The sequence below is a fragment of the Canis aureus genome, chromosome 7 (genome assembly GCF_053574225.1).
Source record: "Canis aureus isolate CA01 chromosome 7, VMU_Caureus_v.1.0, whole genome shotgun sequence".
In the NCBI taxonomy this organism is placed as follows: Eukaryota; Metazoa; Chordata; class Mammalia; order Carnivora; family Canidae; genus Canis; species Canis aureus.
In genome coordinates this window covers 36,723,776-36,742,473 of record NC_135617.1, presented here as the reverse complement: position 1 = coordinate 36,742,473, position 18,698 = coordinate 36,723,776, and the positions used below count along the sequence as shown (strand labels likewise).

General features: G+C 37.6%; 1 protein-coding gene across 4 annotated transcripts in view; it reads left to right on the top strand.

The window, feature by feature from the left end:
- CD109 (CD109 molecule) overlaps positions 1-13,377 on the top strand; it is a 137,068-nt gene extending 123,691 nt beyond the window's left edge. For 2 of the 4 annotated variants that reach the window (XM_077903370.1, XM_077903368.1), the window contains 4 exons: positions 632-774; positions 4,523-4,670; positions 6,338-6,440; positions 8,586-13,377. In XM_077903370.1, the coding sequence (XP_077759496.1) occupies positions 632-774; positions 4,523-4,670; positions 6,338-6,440; positions 8,586-8,761 (570 nt within the window). In that variant the 3' untranslated portion in view covers positions 8,762-13,377. Of the gene's footprint in view, positions 1-631; positions 775-4,522; positions 4,671-6,337; positions 6,441-7,423; positions 7,610-8,585 lie in introns of those variants that run through there. The other 2 variants (XM_077903369.1, XR_013383207.1) reach the window with 2 other exon arrangements.
- Positions 13,378-18,698: the final 5,321 nt, after the last annotated feature.

The window sequence follows — 18,698 nt, the reverse complement described above, 5'->3', positions numbered from 1 at the left end:
ATTTGTCCTCACATTTGCCCAGTGTCGCCACAGCACCTTTCACTAGTGGTAGGCACAGAGTATTTGCTGAAAAAGATCCAACTGTCTTGAAATCCATCATTTATTTTATCATCTTTTAAAAATATTGTACAACCAAAAATAATACTGAACAGTTGAACAGTTTTCTGTTCAACCAGGGCAGGGCTCTTAAATATTTTTGTTTTGATTTAGCTTCCTGAGTTTCTAAGGTTTCAGTTTGTGAAAAAGGACACCAGTTGGGCAGCAGAGCTTAGAAATTGGTGGATGCTTTCAAGAAAGAAATAGGCAATTGTTTCACTTTTTCCCTAATGGGAATATTTTATGTTCTTTGAAAAAAAAAAAAACAATACCTGTGAATATCATGAAGGTCTATACCTGTTCTGGAGTATTACCTAAAAATTTTCTCAATTTTTAAGATCATTGCTTATGAACTTTTATAATATTTGTTAATGATACTTTGTTAGCTAGTAAAACTAATTTTTCTTTTTTTTACAAATCTAGTTGCTTTTATCCCAAAAAGAATCATTATCTAATATTTAAAATATGTAATGATGGCAATTTATTGCTAATAATTGTGACTAACTTATTATTTATGCTTATTTATTTGTTACAGTTTAATGTTATTTATAATGTGAAAGATTCGGGTTCTCAGAGAAGACCGAGATCCCTTCAAGACCAAGAAGCCTTTGATTTAGATGTTGTTGTAAGAGACAATAAAGATGATATCAATCACTTGAATTTGAATGTATGCACAAGGTTGGTATTGCCTTCAGTCCTTTCTCTTTTTTTTTTTTTTAAATAGATTTTTAAGATTGATTGATTTTTGAGAGGGAGAAAGAGTACATGTGATGGGGAGAAGGGCAGAGGGAGAGGAAGAGAGAAAGAACCCTAAGCAGAGGGAGAGGGAGAGAGAAAGAACCCTAAGCAGGCTCTATGCTCAGCTCTGAGCCTGATGTGGGGCTCAGTCTCACAGCTCTGAGATCGTGACCTGAGCCAAAATCAAGAGTCAGATGCTTAACCAACTGAGCCACCCAGGCACCCCAGATTTGAAAATGTATATATATGTAGTTATCTAACTATATCAATAAAAGGAGTTAATATTTAACAAAGATTTCAGTTATGTAATATACTTCAGATTACAAACTAGAAATATTGCTTAATTATATTTAAGTATTTTAAATGTGTCCAGAATTTTTTACAAGTTTTCCTTGTGTTTATAACTTTGAATAGAAAAATTTCATAAAATGTGGGTCTAATGAAAATTTTAAGTTAACCAATCATGTTTAATACTCTAAAAATCGGTTATTTCTTGGTAAGTAATTTTCTCTTAAATAATTATTCCAGGTTTATGTTTAACCTTTAGTAGTATGCTTTACCCCAAGACTTCATAAGAACATGCAAGTTTAACAAAGAGAATAGTTTTTGTAGGCACAGTGAAAATGCTCCAGCTGAGAAGGTCTTCACCTTGGTTAAATAGGCACTTTTTGTTTCCAGGAGTACTTAATAAGGTGATTCTTTTTTTTTTTTTTTAATAAGGTGATTTTTAAATTCAGTCTGTATCCACACATCTGAGGATCTTGTTAAGTCAAAAGGAAAAGGGGTTCCAACTCAAATCTGCTGACTTCACAGATTCAGTCTGTGAAGCTGCCTTCTTCAGCTTTCTTGGTCATTCTAATGCATACACAAGTTTGAGAGCAAATCCTTTAGAAGGTTCTTCAACATTCTAGGGTTGAACCCCCTAGTGTTCTGGTTGAAATTTGCTTGCTGTTGGGCTGGAAGCCACGGATGTGGTCCTGAGCTGCCAGATGTACTTTAAAGTCATCACTGGGTGTTTCTGCAGGTGGCCAACCTTTTAGCCATCACTTGAATCCAATCTCCTCCATTGCTGCTACCATCTTTACTACTTTTGGGCTTTAATGTTCATGATTTTGGTATAAAATTTCACATGTGTTTGTCCCTTCATTACTGGGCAGTTTTGACCCTCAGTAGGGGGATATTAGACTTTCTTCAGTGGCTTCCTTTTTAGCTGAGAAGAACGTAGAACTCCCATTATTGTTTATGAAGCTTATGATTGGGTCCTTTTCCAGAATAATGGTATCAAGTTATTATTATTATTGTAAGTAATGATAAGCTACATTTATCACAAGCTTACATGCCAGACATTGTACCAAGGACTTTTCTTTAAAAAGATTTTATTTACTTATTAGAGAGAGGGGGGGGGAGAGAGAGAGAGAGAGAGAGAGAGAGAGAGAGAGAGAGAATGAGCAGGGAGGAGGGGCAGAGGGAGAGAAAGAGAGAAGCAGGCTCCTTGCTGAGCAGGGAGCCCACTGTGGGGCTCAAGCTCAGGACACTGGGATCATGACCTGAGCTGAAGGGAGACGCTTAACCACTGAACCATCCAGGAGCCCCTGTATCAAGCAGTTTTACATGTATCTCATTTAATCTTTACAATAACTTTACAAAGCAGGTAGTATTATTGTCCCTGCTTTTCTCATTCATTCATTCATTCATTCAGTAAATATCAGTTGAGTCTCCATTATGTGCCAAACACTGTGTCAGATGTTGGATGGTGATCTACAAAAGACACAGGCCCTGTCTTCATGGAAATTACTGTTTGGAGGTGAGACAGAGAGAAATTAATAAAAACATATCTTTTTAAAATTTAAATTCAGTTTGTTAACATACAGTATAACACCTAGTGCTCATCATGTCACGTCCCCTCCTTAGTGCCTGTCACCCGGTTACCCCATCCCCTCACCCACCTCCCCTTCAGTGACCTTCAATTTGTTTCTCAGGAGTATCTCACGGTTTGTCTTCCTCTCTAATTTAAACTTAAATCTTCTAAATAAGTCTAAAATTCTAGTTTTGAAGTGGGCAAAGCAGAAAAGTCTTTGGAACTGTGAGAGGGAGTTTACCTAGGGAGGTTAATTGAAGAAACAGATAAGGAAAATTAGGTGAAAGTAGGATTCAGATCATGATGGAGACTCATTACTTATAAGGGCTCATGAAAGGATGCACAAGTCCCAATCTTACCCTATCATCAGGAATCAGATGGGCAATAGCCTTTGATAGATGACTTTTCTCTTTTTTTTGGGAGAAACTAGAGAAGGGAACAGTTTTCATGTGAGAGTAGTAGTTTCATAAAGAGGGTTTGGATGCTGCTACGAGTCTTCTGAGAAAAATCTGATATGAATACAAATAACATTTTCAGTGAAATTTTTCAGTGGCACTTAATAAAAAGAAAAACCGATATTTTAGGCACTTTACTCCCATCAGTAGAGTTCAAGCCCTTACTCATCTCGGACAAGATTTTCTGTGTGTGGCATGGTCATTTGACAAATTCTGCTCTGGGCTGGTAGAAAGACCAGGTTAACCAAGGCACTTTTGATGATGTACTGAAAGTCATCATATTTAATTGGATTGGCTGTTCTTCTCATCTTAAATGTTTGCTCAGACACAAACCTCTGGCTGCAGTGGACTTATTAGTTTTCAATAGCATCTCTTTTGGCTTAGTGCATCCCTCCACAGATGGTTTCACTTGTTTGGGATTGCTGAGCCAGCTGTTGTCGGCAGTTGTACTATACGGCTTTTCAATCAGTCATGTTTGGCAGCCATTGGTTTGTTGCTCTAAAAAGCAAGGTTCTCCACCAGCCCTTCTTGCTTTTGCCATCTGAAGGGACAACAGAAACTCACTTAACAATGTTCTGATCCTTTCACATTGTAGACAGACTCCTTTCCATAACCACACTGGGCTCTTTCAACTCCAAACAAAAAGCTCTTGCCACCTATTCATTTTGGAAAACTGTTTATTTTAAAGGAGACCAAACACTGTTGGTGCCCAGATTGTTTGATGTTCACATTGTGTAGGACAGGGTGAGAGAACAATGTAGTGTAACAGAATTTTCCAAGGCTTGTAATTCCCACTAGGTGGCCAAAGAAAACACAGAATGTGCTCCAAGTACATTTTGAAGAACAAAGGAAAAGACTCTCCCTACTGGTCTTCTTTTTCTAAAACCAGATGAAGAGAAGATTGCTAAAGTTCTGGCGGTGGTCTGCTGCTAAGTGGTCAAGTTTTCAGTTTCTTTTTCAGTTCCTGGCTTTCAGCTGGAAAGCTTAGTGGTGCCAACTTCTGAAAAAATTAAAAATGCAATTCAATTTGGAATCCCCCCCAGAACACAGAGTTGCCCACTGAAAGGGCATCCAGGTTGTGCTTGTTACAATATATGGGCCCAAGGTTGATACATTGCAAGCATTTCATGTCAAACAGATGCATTGCTAAGTCATTATTCCTCATGTGGTTGAAAATTATAAGAATTTCATATCTATAAGGAAAGGATTGCCAGTTTTATAATTTTCTATAGTGATTTTTTTTTTTTACTTCAACTCAACAGTAAGTACTTGGAATAACACTTGGAAGTTTTAATTTATATGTGAAGAGAGTTTGCCAGTAGCTTTAGGTTTTTCCTAAAGGATTTTCTTCTTTCCATCCTTTCCTCTGATTTAGATTTTTGGGCCCAGCTAGAAGTGGCATGGCTCTGATGGAAGTGAACCTCCTCAGTGGTTTTACGGTGCCTTCAGACGCGATTCCTCTGAGCGAGACAGTGAGGAAAGTGGAACATGATCATGGAAAACTCAACCTATATTTAGATTCTGTAAGTAGTAAAATGTAAGTTTTATGTGGTTAACTAGTGACAAGGCTGCCATTTATTGTGTTGGAAAGTCTGCCCTACTCTAGGCCTATATCCTTTGTCTTTATTTCAGCTTTATGTGTCCCCCGAATGACCCAAATGTGGCAACCTTATATTGTCTCCCCTAAAAAGCCATCACTATAAAATCAACTTAAAGACAAGGTTATTAATGATGAGCCTGATGAAAGTCTTGATAACTAAGTCATTATTTCATGTCAGATGTAAACCTATGTAAAAAATGGGTAGGAAATATCAGAAAGGGAGACAGAACATGAAGATTCCTAACTCTGGGAAATGAACTAGGGGTGGTGGAAGGGGAGGAGGGCGGGGGGGTGGGGGTGAATGGGTGATGGGCACTGAGGGGGGCACTTGACGGGATGAGCACTGGGTGTTATTCTGTATGTTGGCAAATTGAACACCAATAAAAAAGAAATTTATTATTAAAAACAATTGTCACATTGTAACTTCAAAAATTCTGTCCAGGTCTCAGTTTGAGAACCCCTCTGCCTTAGGGAATTGCTAAAATTATGTCTGTAAATGTTGACAATGAAAGCTTTAATTATGAGTTTTAAAATGCTTTCATGGAGCTTTTAATAAATCCCAAAGTGTTTAATATTCCTGCAATAAATATATATTAGGTGCTTAAATCATAGAAGAGTATTCTCGAGGTTTAGTCTTTATACAAATTATTATATGATTTTCATGTACTTTTCTCTTTGTTGTATGAAAATTACTGATCCAAAAATAAGGTGCATAAAATATATGAGAGAAACATAGTGAAGAATTCAAGACTGTAGTTGTATGTCTCAAAACTTCTGGGATATTATTTATTCTTTTTTTCTAACATCTCTGTGAAACTTTTAGGTTGAATCAAAATTGAGTTCTTAAGTGTTCTTAGGATTTCATGTTATATTGGGGGAATACCTATGTTTCTCATTCCAGTTTTGCCAAGTAAGAATCAGAAATATATTGCTTTAGTGATATGTACACTTAAAAAAAAAACAACTAGTTCCTGAACATTCTCATTTGTTTTAGGACTTCAAAAACCATTCTGGCCAAAACTCTGTTAAAAGTCATTCAAAATCTCTAGCTTGTTTCTCTGTTCAAGAGTTTTTATATATTACATACTGCTTAAATACCATGGGCTTGATTTTGAACATGAAACACAAGTTTAAGGTTTTTATTTAATAATGTGATTGGTTGTGGAGCTTTCCTCTTACTGGGTGAGGTTGCTCCCCTGTACTGAGGGCAATTCTTCAGAGAAGGGTGCTGCTGTGAGCTATCAGCAGCACCCAAGGTGGGTGCATTGCCTGAGGTGGGGATTAGATAAGGCATCAGGGCCCAGGAGCGTGCATCCATGGACTTGCTGCTTTCTTAACCTCTCTGATTCTCAGTATTGCTTTTGGTAAAATGGAAGTGAGTACAATATCTAATCTTGAAGAATTGTTTTATGAGTTAAATGAGATAATTTATATAAAGGGCTTATCACCATAGTACTGGGCACATAGAAATTCTCCCTAAATGTTAGTCTCTATCCATTTCCTAAAATGATAAGAAAAAGAAATGTCTTTTGCTTTATCATGAACACATCATCTGTCACCCGCTTAAGAGTCTTTTGTATTGTTTTCAAGGTAAATGAAACCCAGATTTGTGTTGATATTCCTGCTGTGAGGAACTTTAAAGTTTCAAACACACAGGATGCTTTGGTGTCCATCGTGGATTACTATGAACCGAGTAAGTGTGTTCTAGAGTTCCTAATACGTTAGAAGTTAAGCCAGACATTCATTTATTTCAAGTGGCCACCTATTTTGTGTGTGGGGAGGGTAGGAAGTGAAGTACAGGAGATGAGCTTTCCATTTAAATGAAGACCATTGATAATTTTAAAAAGTCACATGATAGCATTTAGCAGATGAGTACAAAAAAGTCACTATCTTTCCTAATAAGATATGGTTAGGCTATTCCTCATGTTTCAGGTTTTTAAGTCACAATTGCAAAATTTACAAAGAAAAACTGACATAACTGTGAGTCCAGTTATGTGCAGTTTCCAAGGTTTTGCCTCTGTTCCAAACATCCCTTCCATCTGTTTTCTATTTTAAAATGGGATTTCTTCAGGAGAGAAAATAAGCCTAATTTACAGTATAAAAGATTGGGATAGGTTAAGCTGAGTCTGTTGTTTTGCTAAAATTTATACATTATATCAGATTTTTTTTAGTATATCAAGAAGAAGATAGTCTGTTTGGAAAATAACCTGAACTTCTTTGATTTTCCTGGTGACTTCCTACTTTATAAAATGTTAAATATTCAAGATGTGAAAGTGGAGATCTGGTTTGTAGATTACCCAAGTTAGGACTACTCTACACTCAGTCACAGAGTAACATTTTGAGAGTGTATGATCTCTGTAATTCTAAAAAGTTGTACTCTGAGTGAGTACTCCTGGTGGCTCAGAATCATCAGAGTGCATTGAGAATCGTTAACATTTTGACGTGTTCTGTAGTTGTAGATAATTATACTCTAAAGTAAAATGGACTTATTAACATTAGAAGTATTCGATAGAGGATCATTGAAGATTAAGGTTAAGAACACCAGTTCTTTCTTCTTCTGAGTCAACAAGTCAGTTCTCAGCATTTGCCTCCTGGTGGAATTGGGGAAGAGCATTTGCCCAGGTTTGTATGGGAGGTTTGGGGAAAACACTGAGGACAACATTTCTTTTCTGGTAGAATGATGGGATACACTGTGGAGACTCAGTGGTAGTGTTTCGTCATCCAACTTTGGAATTCAAACTAGTTGCAAAAATTCTCCAATTGATGTTTCTTCAGTAAGTAGAGAATATTTTAAACATTCAAGAAATAAAATATTCAGCCTATGTAAATTTTTTGGGGGAAAGCAACTTATTTATGAGGGGGACATTTTCAAATGAAAATATGGGAAAGGTCAGAAATAATAAAAACCTGAAAACCCAGCTTTGAAGATCCTAAAATTAAAAAACATATAATAATAAAAATACTTTAAAATATAACATTAAAAAATCATGAAGAAATCTGAAAATAGAATGTTTTTAAAAACTGTAAATATAAAAATCATATATGTCATATAGCAAGTTTCCTATAGTGCTATAGGTTTCTTTATCTAGCTCTAAAAAAATATTAGCTTATACTGTAAAATTTACCCAAGTTGATTGGTTTTTGGATGCTACCTGCTCAACATTTTGAAATATTGAGACGCATTACATATGCAGGCTTCTCTGCATTTTTATATTTTTTAATAAAGCCCACGGTAAATCTTCTAATGATTTGAGCTTTGCTTGAATGCATAGAAAATGACACTCTAAAATAAACTCTCATGGAGGCTAAACAATTCTCAATCCAAAGTCCTTGTTCTGGGAAGAGATTGGTGTGTATGTGGGATTGCAGTGGGCTGCTGCAGTGTGTTTTCCCACTGAGTGCCGGCCAACTGCTGGTGGTGGACACCGTGCCAGGAAGGCATTGTTTCTTTCTTAGATTTGGTTAGCAGAGTGGGCCCTTCCTGAGCATTTCAGTTGTTTCTTTCTTTCTTTTTTTTTCCTTAAAGATTTTTATTTATTTATTTATTCATGAGAGACACACAGAGAGAGAGAGAGGCAGAGACTGGTGGAGGGAGAACCAGGCTCCCTGCAAGGAGCCTGATGCAGAACTCAATCCCAGGACCCCAGGATCATGTCCTGAGCTGAAGGCTCCATCACTGAGCCACCCAGGCATCCCTTCAGTTGTTTCTTGTAAAGAAAAATACAATTATGTGAAGAATAGAAAATTCAGAGAAGTGTACTGAAATGCTCTTAAGTTTTGTCAGAGTATATGTTTCTAAACAAGTGATCCATGTAAACTAATATCTGCCTCCACACAGGGAGACAAGCGGTGAGGAGTTACAACTCAGAAGTGAAGCTGTCTCCTTGTGACCTCTGTGGGGATGATCATGGATGCAGTCCTTGTGAGAGAGGAGCAGCGGCCACTCCTTGTCATTCTACAGTCATTGTCGTGTTCTGTTTTATGCTGCTGTTCTCTATACAGCAGTGGCTGTGATTCATTTTATAAGGACTCCATGTAACATTGACATTTCTGGAAGTCATACGTGATTGAATTGTCTTCATTACCAAGTATTGCTTCTATTTTTGAAAAACAATGTTTTTCTTCTTATGGGGTTGTGGGGGATGGTGCACAACAGGTCCTAGTGTGTATAGCTGCATAAATGCTGTCTTTACCTGACTTGTGTAGAACAAAAAAAAAAAATCAGTCTTGCAGTTGTGCGTCTTTATTTCCCCCCCTCTTAAAAATCATTTATGGGTGTTTTATGGAGGTCATTTTCCCAGAATAAAGGTGTTATTTTAGATTAGTTACTCTTTTTATTTCCTAGAAGAAATGAGCCTAGATTCTTAAGCATTACTATACACCAGTGTTGGCTTCAGCATTAAACACATTAAAGTCTGGGAACTGGGAGAAAGCAACCAGAAGGAGGAGCTTGCTCTGTTCTGTTCCCACATCTATCCACCCCTACCTGCCATCCTACCTTATCCCCAGTGGTCTCAGTATATCCTTCTTAATTGGATATCACTTCTTCTTTTATAGAATGTAGGAGGTGAGAGTTGTTTTTTTTTTTTTAATTTTTAAGTGAAGTGGTGTTTTTTTTTTTTTTTACCCAATCTTTATCTCATCCACCAATCTTTACCCTTCCTGTTTTTCTTTTGGAGAGGAGAGGGGGAATGTATGATTCAGAGCTTGAGAAGTTTACAGAAACCTGCCCTAGGGGGTCCTGGGTGCACTGCCCTCTCTCTCACTTCCTCATCCCCACACATTGGCTCTGTTTCAGGAATAAGAGTCAGAGGGCATGGCAGTATGTGCCCTAGGTGATTTAGACTACAAGATCCTAGACCAGAAGATGCAGCTTTGTTAGGAATGGGGGACAGTTAACTAGGGTCCAACAAGATCCTGTGTAAGACACAGCCAGCTGGTCTCCCTGTTGTCTGTGAAAGAAGCTGGATCTTGGGACGCCTAGGTGGCTCAGCGGTTGAGTGCCTGCCTTTGGCCCAGGGCGTGATCTTGGAGCCCTGGGATCGAGTCCCACATCAGGCTCCTTGCATGGAGCCTGCTTCTCCCTCTGCCTGTGTCTCTGCCTCTCTCTATCTTTGTCTCTCATGAACAAATAAATAAGATCTTTTTTTTAAAAAAAAAAAGAAGCTGGATCTTGATGGGGACCAGGAGAGGTGAACATGACCACTGACCTGAAGTATGGTAGGGTGTTGCTCAGCATCCTGTAGAAGCTCTCTAGACTCAGGTGTCTGAGCATCAGACAGCCAGCTGTCTGGTAACATCTAATGCTTATCTGAATCTTAAGATTTCTGAACTTTGACCACCTGGATAATTGGTTACCTTGTATTCTGAAGGATAATATTAATTTATCTGGGTGAAAATTTTAAAGAAAAATTCCTTTTCTCCCATTCCTTTCCTTTTCCTCCTTTCTCTCTAACGTTCCTTCCTTCTTCCTTTCTTTTCCAAGCACATTGAAATATATTCAGATATATCAAAAATAAATTAAAGATCTCTTACTAAATCTAAGAAATGATTTAATTTTGCTCCTTAGTTCCATGGCATTTCTCTCCAGTGAACATGGAGAAAATAATTGCCATGAACTCCAACAGTATTTCAACTGTTTAAAAATGAATCCATCAAAAATAAAGTATGCAAATAATATCTTTTAAAATTAATTTTAAAGACTTTTTTTATCTTAGTGAATTTTAAGAAATTATAGTGGAGTGGATGTTCATAAATTGCTTTTGGGTATTTTGGATACCAAAGTAGGAGTTACCAACATTCAGTGTTTTAAAGCTTGAAACCTATAGAAAGTAGATCCTCAGAGAGTGCTCTATGGAGAGGAAGAAGATAAATATCAAATAAATAATCTTCTTGTATTTACTTTTAAGTGGGTAAAAGCTTGTTCTGTTACACATTTGAAACAGTCTGATCTAAAAATGGCATTTGTATGTTTGGGCCTTCCGCTATGGTGTTTTTGGCCTTTATATCCTAGGACTTCTTAAGCATGAAAATATCCTCTGATTAAGGGGGAGAGTGTTGGCAAAGGATATTCTCCTCGCCTGCCTTGCCCAGGGAACCTTATCCTGACCACTGGTATCTTATATTCTTCAGTAAATAATTTATGCTGAACTTCTGGAGTAGTATATTGGGAAACACTAGAATGGAAAGGCCAGTGGAAGATAGCATGTATCTTTTTTAGGCCATATATCCTCATTTAAAAACTAGAACTCTAATACTTTTTTGTGAAGTACTTCAGGTTTCCAGATTAAAAAATCATCTTGTAACTTCTCATAAAGCATCTCTTTTTATTATAAATTTATTAAAAGTGGAGGAGAAAGAAGAGGAGGAGGAGGTAGAGTAAGCAGTCAGTTAGCTGTACTACATGGTGTGTAGGGCTATGGTGATGCCTTGTCTTTGTCCTCCTTTATATCTTTCTTAGAGAACTGGCTTTGTTACATAGCAGTGGGGTGACATTAAAAGTGATTAAAAAGCCACAGGCAGAAGGGAAAAGGAGGACATATGGTAGTAATAACTAATAGTATAGACTATTTTATTTTCTTCATATTAAAAAAACCTCATTTTACCTTTAAGTTTGCTTATGCTGAGATTCTTCTGTTTAGAATGCCACCCATTTCATTTCCTGATATGAACTAATGTAAAATCTCCCCTTCTTTTTTACTGAATGGGAAACATTAAGACACCAGCATATGTCACTTCTGGTTTTGACTGGCCAGTGGTTCCAGAGACTGAATAACTAGCAGCCAAACAATTCAAAGATAGAACAACACTTTTATATGGGGTTTCCCCATCCTACTACCTTCACTTAGAATTCTAAAGAAGAAACTAAGGCAACCAGCAATTTGTTTGCTGTATCTATGATTTCAGAAAAAACATGGCCGGTTGATGAAATGCTTTTTTTTATTGTATGGTTCTATTATACTTTATATCTTTAAAGTACTGTAACAATAGTATCTTTGGTTTAGTATTTTGGGTAAACTGTAATCTGAGGAGTGTTGTGCTAATATAAAATCCAGATATATGCCTATTACCTAACAATATTACTTATATATGCAATATCATATCCTACATGTGGGGATTTTCAGAACTGTAGATAGCATAATTATCCCTGCTCCCATTCTTTTGAGCCTGGGTATAGTTATTTTTTAAAATTTATATTTAGCCCTGATTTCTGTTAATGTAAAATATAGTTATAAATAGTCTGATACTATAGTACCAATTATCTTTGATATAATTCAATTATTTAATTCAACATTTCTGGCTATCCTATGACATTTAAAGAAAATTGGAGCTATCATTTTTCTTTGTTATCTTCAGAAAAAGGTATTTTATTAACCAGCTTGCATATAATCTAGAGTTTTTGTGACATCCTTACTTTTTTCTCATTTGCTTTATTGAAGTTTAATACTGATTTCTGTGGAAATATGTTATAAATACCTACTCGACAAGGTTTCTTAACATAAAGACAGTACTTATTTGAATTTGCCAGATGACTACCATGGGTCCAGATGCTATTAAATATTCCTAGGGGTATATTTTCTTGCACAGTTCAAGTCTGAGACATTATAGTAAGTGGACTTGCTCTTGGGTCAGCTTCAAAAACTATTCTACTTTCGGTAGAGGCTTCTGTTAGAAGAGTATATTCCTCATTTTTTGTTTTGTTTTGTTTTCAGACTCCAATAAAGCACAGCACTTTTAAGAACTTAAAGAGTTAATATCGTCTATTCAAATGATATTTATGTTAATAGTCAATATCTTATGTTACATTGGGAGTAATTTGAGGTGCAATTATTTTTATCACTACTTTGAATAGAGTACTGTTTTCCTACTTTCTTCCAGAAACTAACCAGTAAATATAAATTTTTAATTAAGGATGCATTGGTGAGAGTAGGCTTGTTTCAAAACTATTTCTAGCCAGTGTGTTTTTGTATGCCTCGTCAAAAGACAGTGCCATTTGCATCATTCCATAAACTATCATTTTCATTTCAGTTATTGTAACCCGGGAAAATAGATATTTTGTAGATGATTTCTGTGCTTTTCACTTCAAAGGACACGTTCACATTGATATGTGCATATCTCTGTAACAGGGATGAATGATTCTGATATATGTATTGCTTCATATTTAAGAATAATTTTATCTCATGTTGTCATGAGGCTATGATTTACCACTCTTCTGTCCAGTGCGTTGAATTAGTGGTAGAGGGTAGTGCCATGTTCCATTTGTAGATCTTTAAGATTTATTTTTGATAGCTTCAGTAGAATGTGGCTCTTTTTTGGTCCTTCCAGGCTTTCTGTTTTAGAGTTTTAGTAGGGTGCAGCTGATGTAGTAGAGTCAATTTGTTTTCTACACAGGAAGCTTTGTACAATTTTATTCATTTCCCCTACCTTAAGCATCTCTTTTGCATATGAGAAGAATAGTTGAAATAAAACATTATTTTCCCCCAAATTAAAGCATTGTATGCTAGTCAAAGTAATTCTGAAAGTTTAAATTTTTAAATGTTAGGATGTTTATGTTATTGTTAATTGTATTCTGTTATGTATTCAGTAGGAAATCATGGCTTATCAATAAAAATTAAAATTCCCATCTATTATTATCAGTGTTCTTTTTATTTTAGCTTAAATAATGTCTATCACATATCCTTGACCTAAACCTATTTAACTGTGAGAAATGAGATGTCGGAGAGTGGTTTATTGTGTTACAGGAGTTTGACATGAGTGAGGTGAAAGGAGCAGCCACCAACCTGCTTCACCTCGCTCCTTATGCTTTGCTTCTGGGTTGAAGTGGGGTCTGTGGAGAGGTAAGTGATAAACCAATAAAAAAAATGTGAAATGAGGACCCACTCACTCAACTTGTGGAAATTTTATAGAAATAGAGAATATACAGTTTGTGTACACAAAAGAAGGGAGGCATGGATTGTTGTCTCTGGATGGGTTCCTGTGAGTCTGAGGTTATCTCTAATTCTCACAGTGGACCAGAGGCGGTGCTTGGCTTTGAGAGTTGTTGGATTCTCTTCCCCTTCCTGCTATTGCTTGGGTCATCTTTTCTGCTAAGGTGATCTAAAATTGGACCTTAAAGAAGATCCAGGTAATAATTTATTTGAGGTCACTAGTGATAAATCCAGATTCAGGAGATTCAGAGATGGGGCATTGTGCCCCTTGATCTAGTCACGCTGCACAGGCACATGAGGCATCACCCCCAGACTTTTGCAGTGTCCCCACAAGGGACGCTGCCAGGAGAGGAGGTAGTGGGTGTATTCTCGCAGCTTTCTCTAGGCTCTCTTCCTCTTCTCCTGCAGCTTTTATCTGTGTTCTCATCCTGAAGCTCCCACCTTCTCCACTTCTCCTCTCAGAAATCTGCAAGTGCTAAGGTTCCCTTCTGTCTTCCATTTTCTCTTGGTCTCATGTGAGCAGCCAGCCAAAGCTTTCTGTCCTCTGCCTGTTCTGCTTCTGGGTCATGTCCCTAGAGTGGAGGAGTGATGAAAACCCTTTGGATGATTCTCCACTCTGATTGGTAGTTGGCTTTTATTCTCTTGTAGGTTATCCTGGTGATCTAAAAGGTCAGACAACTGCATGAAATCAGGATGGAGACATTAAATGGCAAAAGACACGAACAAGGCCTGATGCTTCAGCAAAGTATGAGTCAGTGATGAGAGAGCCAATGCCTTCAGTTGCTCAACAAGGGAGGTGTTAGTTTGGGTGTAGCTTGCATGTTTCAGGGTGTTGCACCAAGTACTAAGGCCACAATTTAAGAAGGTAAGACCACCTGGAGTCCATATGGGGTCCATATGGGGCAGAGGGGCTTTAATGGTGTTGGGATGAAACATCACAGGATGTGGGGGATGGTCAACTGGTGAAAGAAACAATGTGGACTCTTAACACCCTTTAAATATCTGAAAGGCTGTCACCTGCAAGCTCACATTGCGGAACTGTTATAAGTGGGTAGATTTTGGCACAATATTAGGAGGAATTAAATAGAACATCCTTATTTCAGAAGACGGTGACTCCATGATCCCTAAAGGGGTTTGGTGGAGCCTGATCACCAATGGCAGACATTTTAAAATGGGACAGGCTCCATTTTTTTGCATTGAGCATTAAAAATGGTGAGAGTTGAGAGGTTTTCCAGTTTAGCTCCTATTATAGATTGAATTGTGTTCTCAAAAGAATGTTGAAATCCTAACCCTCAGTGCCTCTGAATATAACCATATTTGGAAATAGGATTGTGGCAGATGTAATTAGGTAAGATAAGGTCATACTTCAGTAGGGAGGGCTCTTCTACTAGTATGACTAGTATGACTAGTGTCCTTCTACTAGTATGACTAGTATCCTTATAATAAGATGGATAAATGAAGACAGAGACACTGGGAGAATGCCATATGATAAGGCTGAGATTGGATTTATGCAACTGCAAGCCAAGGAATGCCCAAGATTACAGCAAGCCATTAAAAGTTAGAAAGGATATGGAAGGATTTCTGCTGACACCTTGATTTCAGACTTTCAGCATCCAGAACTGTGAGACAATAAGTTTCTGTTGTTTTAAGCTACCCAGTTTGTGTTACTTCATTACAACAGTCGTAGACTTATGTGGCTCCCCAATATTACTAAGACCCAGGGGGGTTAAGTGCCTTACACATGTTCTACAGCTTTTTCCCCCCTCCACAACTTCTCAAGAACAAAACTGGGACTTCTACCTGGTGAGTAGCAAGCACTAAATAAATATTGTGGAATGAATTAACCCATTGCTTTCCCTTGAGTTTGGATTCTACTATGTGATGGCTTTCCCAGCTCCTGCTTCCTGTCTCATGGGCTCAGTATTGATGGCTAAGCCCCAGACATTTACCCTCTGCTCTTGGCATTCCTCCCTCCATGTCTTCCCTCATAGGTGGTAGGGCTGGAATTGCCATCCATTCTAGGCTGTCCTCTTTATAAGCTCTTACAGCAGTCTTGGCCAGTATTTTCTTCATGAATACCAGTTGACATTGTTTGGAAATGACTGCCTGAAGAGCTTCTACCAGGGATTTTGAGGCCACTTCTGAATCCCATGGGAACAAGACATAGACCCAGCTGTGAATATCTACATGGAGGAGGCAGGGCCAGGTGGTGGCATGTGAGCTGGGAATTTGCTGTTCCTGATTTAGGGACCGCATTGCATAATTTAGCATTTCATTACATTGTCCTGCACTTGAACAAATTGCTTTTATTGTTACTGGTCTTGATTCACTTACTATATTGTAAACTTTAATTTTTAGAATTTTCTATCCCCTACCATAGGCTCTCTATGTATAAATGATGTCTTGATCATCTACTTCCACCATCATATTTATGGTAAATACTATCTGAGGTACTTGGTGCTGTAGGGTCTGAACTGTAGATTTATAAAGAACAACAACAACAACAATAGTAATAAAGTTATGAAATAAAGGTCCTGGCATTCTAAATAAGTGAGAATTGATAGTTTATTTTTTCTTAAAGGCTTTGATTTTCCAGGATTAGTAGTTTTTTTTTTCTTTCTCTGCAAGTTATACATTTTATTTTCTTGGCTAACATGTTAAAGAGCAGGAGTTATTTAGGCATAGAAGATAAGTTGGTAAATTGGGCAAGTAAAAGCTCATGGTTTGAATGTTTTAATTTTTCTCATTTATTTTAAAGAAGCATACTGGATTTTTTTCTCCATTCTTGGGAAATTTAAACTAGTTTTATGTCATTTTTCTCAATACCTTTGGAAAGTACTTTGCTCACTTCTATCACCCTAGTCTTTATGTCTCAGAAGTAATGAGAAGCAGGTTCCTTAAAGGTCAGGGATTATGCCTTACTTTTTAATTTTCAGCATTTATACAGTTTGACAAATAGTAGATACTCAATATGGTAGCTATCAAAAAATTATTTGGGGGGAGGGGAATGAAGAGAATATTATTTATTTTTCAGGCCCATTCATTGCCTGATTTCCTCCAGAACCTCAGTTAATTTGTTTAGATACTAAATGTTCTGGTCACCAATTTGAACGTGTGTGTCAGGGGTTTCTCCGCACCACCAAGCAATTCTGGGTGTCCAGAACTGAGTGCAATGCCAACACTATCTACCCAGAAATAGCATCAGACTCCACAGGTTCCAGCTTCGGTACCATGCCCTCCAGAAGCCAATCACCGGTCTAAGCTCAGGCTATTACCTTTGCTCCTGACAGGCTACAAATTAGAGGCTCTCATAGCCCCCTTCTTGGGCTCAATTAACTTGTTAGAGAGGCTCACCAAACTCAGAAAACCTGTTTACTTACTAGATTACTGGTTTATTATACAAGATTTATTATGAAACTCAGGAGCAGCCAGATGGAAGAGATGCTGGGGCCAGATATGGGGAAAGGGTGCAGAGCTGCCATGCTCTCTCCAGGAGGGCCTCTCTCCCAGCACTTGCATGTGCTCCCTAACCTGGCAGCTCTCAGAACCTTGGCCATTTGGGTTTTTATGGAGGCTTTATTACATAGGCATGATTGACGAATTCATTGACCATTGGTGCTTGAACTCAATTCCCAGCCCCTCCTCCCCTTCCCCAGGTGGAGGGTGGGGGGATTAGATCGAAAGTTTCAATTCTCTAGTCAGCAGTGGGCTCTACTGGCAACCAGCCCCCATTGCTGGTGTGCTAAATGGCATCTTACTAACAACAGAAGACACCTCTCTCACTCTCTACACTTAAATCCCAAGGATTTGGGGAGCCCCTAAGCCAGAAACTGTGGACAAAGATCAAATACATATTTTTCTTGTAAATCACAATATCCCAGCTACTAATTATAAGGAACAGTATAATATCACAGTCATGCATTATCTCTCAACACTACCTTTAACACTGTAGATTTTCAGAAATGTTTAACTGAATAATAGAATTTGCAGAACCTGTAGTTAAGAACTTTTCCACATGAATAAATAAAAGATACAGGCCTAGAGATATAGGAAGTAAAAAGGGAAAAAGAAAGAAAGAAATGGTGGATATGAAGAAACAAGGAATAGTTCTGGCATAACCATTATTTGACTTATTAAATTACGAAATTACTAAATTTTAGTTATGGGGATTTTGAGAATTTCAGCTGATTTCTGAAGTCATGTGTTTTAAGTGCTGAATAAAAAGCTACCCTTAATTTATTAAGTCTTGAGTGAGTGTGGCTCTGTGTGTTATTACATCATCTAATTTTTGGCTATCCTTGTACACGTGTGCTGGAGGAAGAAGCTTTTGATTCTTCTTAATTTTAACTGATTTCAGTGTCTGAATGTGTCTCCCCAAAATTCATACGTTGACACCTAATCCTCAAGGTGATGTTATTAGGAGGTAGGGCTTTTGGGAAGTAATTAGGTCATGAGGGCAGAACCCTTATGAATGGAATCAGTGTCCTTATCAATGAGACCTGAGACATCCCTTATTCTCTTTAGCTATGTGAAGTTATGGAAGAAAAAATAGCCATGTATGAACCAGAAAGCAGGTCTTTACCAGATACCAAATCTACTGGCACCTTAATCTTGGACTTTCCAGGCTCCAGAACTGTGAAAAATAAATATTTGTTATTTATAAGCTGCCTGATCTATGGTATTTTGTTAGAGCAGCTTGAATGGACGAAGACTTAAAAATTTGAATAACTACTATTAAAACCAAAATACAGACCCATTTCATTACCACAAAGGAACTGGCTCATGCAGCTTTATAGTCAAGTCATACTGTTCCTCTCCTTCCTTAATCCCTGGCAACCACTTATCTTTTCTAAGTCTCCTCTCCAGAATGCTGTATATGTGAAATCATATAGATGTAACCTTTTGAATTTTTCTCCTTGTTCAGTATAATACCCTGAAGATTATCCAAGTGGTTGCACGTATCAACGCTTGTTCCCTTTTACTGCGGAGTAGTATTGCAAAATTTGATTTTGAGAGCCTGTGGG